General features: G+C 44.9%; 2 protein-coding genes across 2 annotated transcripts in view; one reads left to right on the plus strand and one right to left on the minus strand.

The window, feature by feature from the left end:
* Window positions 1-53: 53 nt before the first annotated feature.
* LOC104281904 (chromosome unknown open reading frame, human C3orf17) lies at window positions 54-5,142 on the plus strand. The gene is made up of 8 exons (XM_009879960.1): window positions 54-65; window positions 773-849; window positions 963-1,094; window positions 1,441-1,518; window positions 2,457-2,818; window positions 3,537-3,598; window positions 4,022-4,278; window positions 4,746-5,142. The coding sequence occupies exons 1-8, from the start codon at window positions 54-56 to the stop codon at window positions 5,140-5,142; spliced, it is 1,377 nt and encodes a 458-aa protein (XP_009878262.1).
* Window positions 5,143-6,269: 1,127 nt separating this feature from the next.
* TAF13 (TAF13 RNA polymerase II, TATA box binding protein (TBP)-associated factor, 18kDa) overlaps window positions 6,270-8,466 on the minus strand; it is an 8,236-nt gene continuing 6,039 nt past the window's right edge. Inside the window, exons 2-4 of the mRNA XM_009879961.1 lie at window positions 8,303-8,381; window positions 7,634-7,731; window positions 6,270-6,709 (exon numbers count right to left, since the gene is read on the minus strand). Coding sequence (XP_009878263.1) covers window positions 6,539-6,709; window positions 7,634-7,731; window positions 8,303-8,381 — 348 coding nt within the window. The 3' untranslated portion in view covers window positions 6,270-6,538. The remainder of the gene's footprint in view (window positions 6,710-7,633; window positions 7,732-8,302; window positions 8,382-8,466) is intronic.

Consider the following 8,466-nt stretch of genomic DNA (forward strand, 5'->3'; position numbering starts at 1 on the left):
GGTTGCCGGCGGCTGGTCACCGGTGCCCAGAAGGGCAGCGGGGTGCCTGCGGCATGGTGCGCAAAGTATTTTGGAGCAGCTGCATTTCTGTCATCTGTAAGGCTCCTCGTGGTTTAGTTCAGGGGGTTTGCTGGATCTGTGCAGCCAGTGCAATTTGCGCTTCCCAGCCTTGGGGAACCAAGACTCGGTGTTCTACACTCACGCAAAGACCTGAAGTAGGTATAATCGCATACCTTTGAATATATGAGTGCTACAGGGATTTGGTTTTCAGTTAATTATAATAACGGCAGGGGGGAAGAATAATCCTAGGCTACTCTATTAGGCATTTCCAGCTTAAGATGAAAAGTGAACTCCTTACCAGGTTTCCAGTAAAGGGATTGTCAGCATCTTCAAATAACTGTTTTGAAATAGAAGAGGAATTGTTCTTACCCTCATGATTTGTTTATGTGTTTTCATTCTTGAAAGCCAATACCACAAGCCATTGTATACTGCAGGAGGAACTATGCAGCACCAATTAGCAATGGCCTACTCCAGCTCTTCACTTAATTCCATGTTCGCAGTAGTGTGATAAAGGGATCTTTTTCATCAGATACAGGACCAGATACAGATAGTGCAGATACAGGAACAACCAGAACATTCCATCATGCAAACCTGTAATTTGTGCTGTTAAACTGATAAGGGGAAGGTGTCACTTAATATAGTGACAGTTCTTAGACCAAGGCACTCCCATTTCTCAAAATACCAGTCAAAGGAGTTTTCTTTTTTTTCCTAGGTAGAGCAATGCTTGAAGCGCCTATGGAAAATGAACTTGGTGGGCTGCATTGAAACTCTGGCAGGACTGATTCCCAAGTAAGCGTCATGATCCCATGTGTTATACAGGATATATTAATTAAGTTTGTCTGCAGAGCTAAAGAGGGTGAATGCTAGATCATAACCATCTCCTTATCCTTGTATCAACACAGGAAAAATACACCCCAAGCCCATGCAGAGTGCTTAGTTCCCAGCCAGCCTACACTGGAAACAGTGGCTCTGAAGGTGTTGGGAGGTTGCAAGCTCATACTGCGTCTACTGGACTGTTGCTGTAAAGCTTTTCTGTATCCTTTTTTTCACCATGAACACATTCTTACAGATGACCAACAGCACCTTACGAGACCAAAACTAGGTCTGCTGTAGGTCCTGTGTTACTGATGGACTCAACTGTGCAATTCATGTGTGCAACTTGGGAGTTTCTTTGATAGCCAAACATCTTATTTTCAAGTTATTATGTAGGAACCTCAGGCTGTTGGCTGGCTGCTGTTCTGGCCTTAGGCAACCCAAAGTTTGGACGCTCATCTCCCAAATTATCTAGAATATTCCCTTGTGAATTGCCTCTAGTTGGTGTGTTCAGCAAGTCTCATTACATGCTGTTTATTTTTTATCCTTAACTGGTCTAATCTTCAGCTTGTCCGTTCAACATCTCTGCTCGGGAGAATTCATACTTTTGAACACTGTGGCTTCGGGGTTGTTGAGCCGGCTACGGTTTGTGTATTCAAAAGTCTGCCTTGTTTGTTGTCTGTCTGTTTGACGTGCCTGTCAGGGAGAACAGCTTGTAATTAGGCCTTGTTGCTGAGTGAGCTTTATTCAGTTGGGAGGAGGAGGAGGAGGGGGGTCCCTCCATTCTTTTGGACTTGATTAGCACCTGAAGAATTGTTTAAGTGGAGAGAGACTTCTTACATGCTGTTTTGGAAGGCTTTGTTCTCGGTTCATAGCAAACTTTATGTAGCACTAATAAAAGTCACAGTGTTAAAGCCAGCCTGCAACAAACATCCAGTACTCTGTGCAGCAAGCAGTAAGTCCTGCCTCATGCTGAAATGGGAAGGCTGGGATAAAGTTGTTGTATAATACTGCTGAGTTTTCCAGTGAAATCATTGTTCTAGTCTCTCTCAGTACAGCAGAGCAACACCAAGAAAATAACTGCTATTTGTAGCTGAAGGGGTAAAAGCATTGCATAGAACTCAGGAAAATGTTCTTTGGCACAAGGAATCCATCTCCCCAGTAAACGCAGAGCAGGCAATTTTATGGGATCAGTGCTAGCACCATTGTCCTGAGTTGGTACAGGTTGCTCCTGGGGGAAGACCTCTTCCTCAAATGATTTAGATGTGACCTGGGAACCTGCTGAATCCCAGGTGTGGCATGCCACAAAGCTCTAGGGAAACAGAGGGGGTCCTGATCAAGGATTTACTAGTCAAGTCACTCCCGTGCTCTGATCTTGAACAGTTCCTTAAAGCTCAGACTGACATTAAGGAAAGCATGGTGATGGAGTGTAAAAAGATAAGCTTGTATTGAGGGGGAATGGGGAAAGAGCAGGTTGGAATCTCTTCCATCAGCTTTTCTGCTTGAGCTGAAGGTAGTTATTCAGTGAGCACAAGGTTTTGCTGAAGGAGACGCTGCCATACCTTTCTGTCTTTTCTCTTCAGGATTCAGTACAGATGTGTATTGCAGAGCCTCATTGCCTTGTATGGCACATTGTCGACATCACTTCATCTGGTATCTGAGACCCAACAGATGCCTTATATCAAGGGGTTTACCTTCCCTTCTGATATCAGTAACTTTCTTGGAGTGAATATTTTTTCTGAGGTGAAGAACCAAAAGGTTAAAATACTTAAAACAAAAAAACCTACCAGCTGGCTGAAGAAGCTCTTCCCAACAATGCCAGAGGCAGCATCAGAAGTGGGGAAAAAGAGAAATTTTGTGACTTGCACGAGTGCTGTGAAAAAGAGTAGCATCCCATGCCCTGGGGACATTGGAGAGCCAGTTCTGGTGACCAGAGCCAGCAGAGGTAAGGCCTTGTGCCACTGTTTCCTGACATCTCAGAGACTGACTGTAGCTTCTGTCTGACAGAGCCAAGCACTTGTACTATCCACAGAGTGTAGTTCTAGTACAAACTCCCCTTTCCTGGCCGTGGAAGAAGAGGTGAACACTGCATGTACCCTTGCCTTCATAGAGCTGTGGATAATTTCAGTATTGTGAGGCTTTTCGTTTGTTTTTTCTAAACATGATACAGCCTGAAGAGAAGCAGGTGACGAATGCAGTGTATAGGTCCTGTTAATAGTCATGTATTTTCCTGCCTCTGTGTAGATGGGGCCCAAAGATAGTGAGGGAAGCTAAGAGCACTGTCTGTAGTCCGTACAAGAGTAGATAAGGTTGCAAATACAGGATGCGGGTATCCTGTGCTTGCTGGTTCTTCGCTGTGCCCATGTCTTCCCCTGCAGTCAGGGCTACGGCCAGTGACTGCACGCATCCAAGTGTTTGCGTGAAGCTTTTACCCATGAAGTTCTCCTTTGCAACCATCTGTAAATCTCTGCATCCTCTTCATCCTTTGCCAGCTGCCCTGTGAGATGAGCGTAGCCCCCTTGAGTTTGTCTGGAAATGTTGAGTACAGGTGTGAGCCTGCTGAGACAGCAGGAGATCTGAGAGCTCAGCAGGGCAAAGTGTTGCAGCGTCTCTGTGAAAGCTGTCTGTTATTTCATAATAGGAACCTTCCTGTCTCTTTGTAGGGAAGCACTTGGCCTTTGATGTGAAGAGCTTACTTAGACCATCCAGACCTCTAACGCAACAGGTTTGTATGGCACCATTTTACCCTTTTTTTTTTTTTTTTTTTAAAGACCCTAACACTCAAAACATGATAACCCTAATGGAAAACGTCCCTTTTCCCTGCTATGTTTTTGCTTGTCTAACAACCTAAGTTGGCATGGAAGCTTTGCACTGAAAATCACTCCTAATTTCTGCTTATGAATTTGAGCATTTGTTGGTATGTCACACGAAATGACCAGAGAGCAAGTCAATAGTAGACAGGCATACAAATTCTTATTATTTGCTGCCTCTTTTTGTATTCCACAAAACAAGACTACTCTTCCACTTTCTCCTTAGGAAATAAGGAATATTCTCACAAAAACCTCAGTGCTCTGCTCCTCTCCAGCAGAGAGGATCAGCCGTGTCATGTTTTTAAAAGAATAACTATTTCTGTTATTGTTTCTTTCAGGGTATAAGCGTTGCATCAACACCTTCCAAAGCAAAATCAAAATCAACATCACTTTCCTCTCGTATAGCAAAATTGCAGCATACTGGAGCTCTTGTACAGATGGTGCAAACAGCTATGTCATTTGGGGAATTGTCAGAGGCACTCAGAAAAGCTATTTTGTGGTGCAAAGGCAACAAATTCAAATCGGAAGCTTATTTTCTGCGTAACAAGTTGTTGAAAAGCAACCGGCTGCACCACGTGGAGGCTCAAGGATGCAGGTAATTTTACATGGGTGTGGGGTTTCTGGATCTGACACTTTACATTTTAATATTAAGTAGTTTGCTAGTGTGGAGAAACACAGTGGTCTAACCCACTCTCTTTACATTCAAATGGGATCACTAGTTCAGGTGAACATCAAACTGGATGGTTTGATGTGAACATTGTGTTTAGCTTCAGTCATTTCTGAAAGGATTTAAAAGGCTAATAAATGCATAAACCATTCAGAAGGAGGATGAAAATGCACCTTAAGTCATGTGCATGCTTAATGGTAACGATTATATTATGCAAGGGGTGTTGTCTTTCTTCAGAACATCCTGGCTACAATGGTACAAGGTGCTGTTGTATTTCCTTGGTATGACAAGGAAAACGGTAGAGAAGGCTAATAACCAAATCTCTCCAAACCCCAAATGAAATGACACTTTAGCAGCTGATAAAGTTATGTTTTCTGCACCTTCCTCCCCTTAAGCTTGAAGAAAAAACTGTGCTGTGTCAAAACATCTGTCCGTAAATACCTCCTATACGGGTTACAAAACATGTGCTGGCCAAAGCGGTACCTTGGGGTACGGTTCTGTCGAAGGAGGATCAAATCATCCGTGCGCTTGAAGAGAACTCTGAAGACTGTTCGGCAAAATCCTTCTGAGCTTTTTGGGGTCTGTGAGAACAGTGCATCACTTATCCTCCCAGCTTACCAGGATGGGCCTCTGAGTTGGGAAGGACGTTCCAATGCTGATACAGCCTCTCTCGACCTAAGCACAGCTGGGACACCTAAGCAGCTGCTGCGGGAAGGAAGTCTTGGCCCTGTGTGGAAAGAAGCTACTGAGAACATGGATATTGATTCTATTTTTGCAGCAATGGGTGTCTGACCCTGGACTTGCAAGGAGGAAAGAGGTAAAGTCATTCCAATTATTTTAAGTAAAACCCTCAAAACCCTAATGGTGTCTTGGTAACTCACAGCCTGAATAATGGGAGGGTGTTTCAAACAGCTGAATAGTGACTGAGTTATCCTTACTCAGTGTCCCTTCTCTATTGCTTGACCACATGTTAAGTGCTGCTGTCAAATCCACAATGCAAATAGTTACTATCCACAGCAGAAGGCTGCAGCTGATCACTTACTGCTGCTTAGGACAAAAGACTTGCTGCCACTTTTCCAAGGAAAGTCTTGTACCCTTCCTTCTATGCTGCTTGTACGTGGGACAGCCTTGACTTACAGTATACTGCCATTCAGCATTTGTTATCCTTGCCCTACAATAGGGAATTAACTGAACCTATTGCCTCTGAGAGCCGTTCCAGAAATAGGGCAAAGCACAGCAGTGGCCTGCAACAGTAACTCCTGACTGGTGAACATGTGTCTCACTGTCCTGAAATCTTCTAAGTGCAATTTCTACCTGCGTAGCAACGTAAGGCACAGCTACTCTAACACGTACTAGTGAAATAATGTTAGAACAAGCAATATGGTTAGTCCTTTCTGCCAGCCTCTTGTAACTAAGTCCCAAGATCAGGATCACCAGGAAATACTAAGAAAAAATTGTCTTGGAATGAAGAACAGGAATCTGCTTTATTGTAGAGCACCTGCCTAATAGGGGTAGGGAAAGGCTGTAAGTGCAAGTAAATCTAGAATAGGTTAACTTCAATTTCCTAGGCTTAATATTGGTAGAAAACAAGAGCTGTACCCACTGGGACAGGAAAAAGAGAATACCTTCCTAGGCAATTAAGTGCTGAAAAAAATATGTATTATGCACCTTGTGTGAATTGGTCAATGTAAGTTTAGTTATGAGGGGTGGGCACAAAGTTAACATGATTTATTCGAAGAGCATATACAGAGCAAAGAGCAGGACTTCTCCGGTAGTTTGGCCTTGAAGACTTTGTCCACTCAGCCAAGATCCATTTTCTAGGTTTCCTGTCATGGGAATACCTAGTGATAACTGAAATAAGTGTAGAGAATCACCCATCATTAGCCCTCTAGATATCTGATTCAACATAGTCCTATTTCAAGCAGACTTACTGCCATTACAAGCATCTTTTCTCATTTCTACAGCTCTTTTCTCATTTCATAAAATGGCATAAAAATACGTCAGTATGCCACATACAATCAGGTAACACTCAGCTGCTTGAATACCTTTCAGAAAAGGCTGAGAGCAAGCCTAGACATCCCAGCAGTGACCTCCATCCTAAATAACCCCTCCAAACAACACACATGATGTTCCTTCTTTTTGGGCAGCAGGTGCCCAAGTAATGCCCCAGTGCAGCCTGCACACAGAATCAAGATCCGTAGTTTGCTTCATCAAAGGCCTTTCTGGCCCGTTTCAGTTCTTCGTTCATAGTTAGGAGGTCTTTAACTCTGGCAAACTTCCGGGGGTCCTTGCGGATTAGAAAGACAATGTCCTCAACCTGTACACGACCCTGCCGCCCAATTGACATGGCCTTGTGCGTCTGTTAGAGGAAAAGAGGAAAGTCAGCAGAGTTTCTTTGCCCCTTAGGGTTTTTTTTTGTGTGTGTGTTTGTTAAGATCTCAATTCCACTTTATTTCCTGTCATTTTAGAATCAAAAAGTAAGCAATTTCAGGATCTGGGCACCACCGTCCTCGTCACAGGAGAGCTTCCCAGTAAACCATGGACTTACTGTTGCTCTTCTGTCCCCAGCTACCTGTCACACCCAGCACATACCGCTACATACACACAACAGTAATGACATCAAAACTAAAGCCAGATTACATGTGGGACTCCCCAGCCTGCAGAGTGCTTGAAGATGAACAGCAGCAGGCAGAACTTGGAAGCAATGGGGAGCACTTGTATCATGGGACATTTTAGGGCATTTTGATGAGGGAAGGCAAGGCCAACCTCTCAAAAGAAAGGGCATCCACCAAACAGTAGGAATAACTTTTTTTTTGAAAAACACAGCAAACTTTCAAACAGAATCCAAGTGTATGGAAGAGGGACAGCTTCAGGTCTCAGAAGCTTGCATTTCTTTTGTAGGGCACAGCTACGTTCCCATCCATGTAAAGACACTGAGAGAACACAAGAAGTCAAACTTTTGAAGCTGAGCCTTGTCTTTTGTCAGCTGCACATATAGTGGTGCCACAGCAAACCTCGAAGTCAGCTGCGTATTTCCCCACTACCAATACTAATGTAACTGCTACTTAAGGACGTCAGACACTGTTCTAAACCCACACAGAGCAAGATGCATGAATTTTGCCTTAATCTCGGAAGCGCAAAGTCGAAGTTTAGCTTTTTCCTACTAGCATCAGTTTTTAGCCTGGGATAATGCCGTATTTGAGGCAGAGATATCTGCCTCATCCTTCAGAAGACTAAAGTCTTACTGAGGATGTTTTGACCATGCTGTCTAGAGCCGACTTACCATTTCTGTGATAAACTCTATTACCAGGTCCTCAAGAATGTCCACTGATTCTGTGTAAGGGTTCTGGTCATCCCCGAATCCATACATCATGCACCTTACTGCAGAAAAAAACACTCAGCGTGAGGCTTCTTTCGTCCATTCAGCGCTGTCAGCAGCACACATCTAGCTGGAGCTCACCACCAGCCCACACATTCCTGCACCAGGGTGGCACCTGGTCTGTCGGGCAGGACAGTTCGTGAGCAAACGTGTGGGAAATAAGCAGGTAGACAGAAGCCAAGAAAAGCCGAGTGCTGCGCATGCAGAAAAGCGCATCTGGCGACAGACTTTAAATATGCATTTAGCCTACCAAATACTGAACGCCCATTGACAGCATGACTGACTTCTGGCACAGTTAGTTTCAGGTGATGCATTAGTGGTATGTTTTGGGGGGTGGGGTGTCTACATGACAGGTTTCTGCGCTTCCAGCCAGGGCACAGAACAAAACCTGCTGTTTTGCTAAGGAAAACTGAGTTGTGAACTCCATAACTGCCTCCTCAGCGTTTCAGCTGTGTCTGGGGGTAGGACATCGTCCTCCACAGCCGCGGGGAGCACCACCACCACCACCAGTACTGCGGGCCTGCCGGCGACCCCTCGGCGCTGGGCAGAGCTTTCTGCCCCGCATCGACTCACGTTCTTTGGAGAACAGCCTCTTCCTCTTGCCCTGCCCGCCGTCCAGGCCCCCGCCGGCTTCTTCCGCGTCTTCTTCAAACTACAGGGACGAAGCGGAGGAGAAACCGCCGTCAGCGCCCGGGGCGGCGGGAGGACCCCTTCCCCTTCCGCCTACCCTCCCTCCC

This window comes from Charadrius vociferus, unplaced genomic scaffold, assembly GCF_000708025.1.
Source record: "Charadrius vociferus isolate BGI_N301 unplaced genomic scaffold, ASM70802v2 scaffold162, whole genome shotgun sequence".
Classification (NCBI taxonomy): domain Eukaryota; kingdom Metazoa; phylum Chordata; class Aves; order Charadriiformes; family Charadriidae; genus Charadrius; species Charadrius vociferus.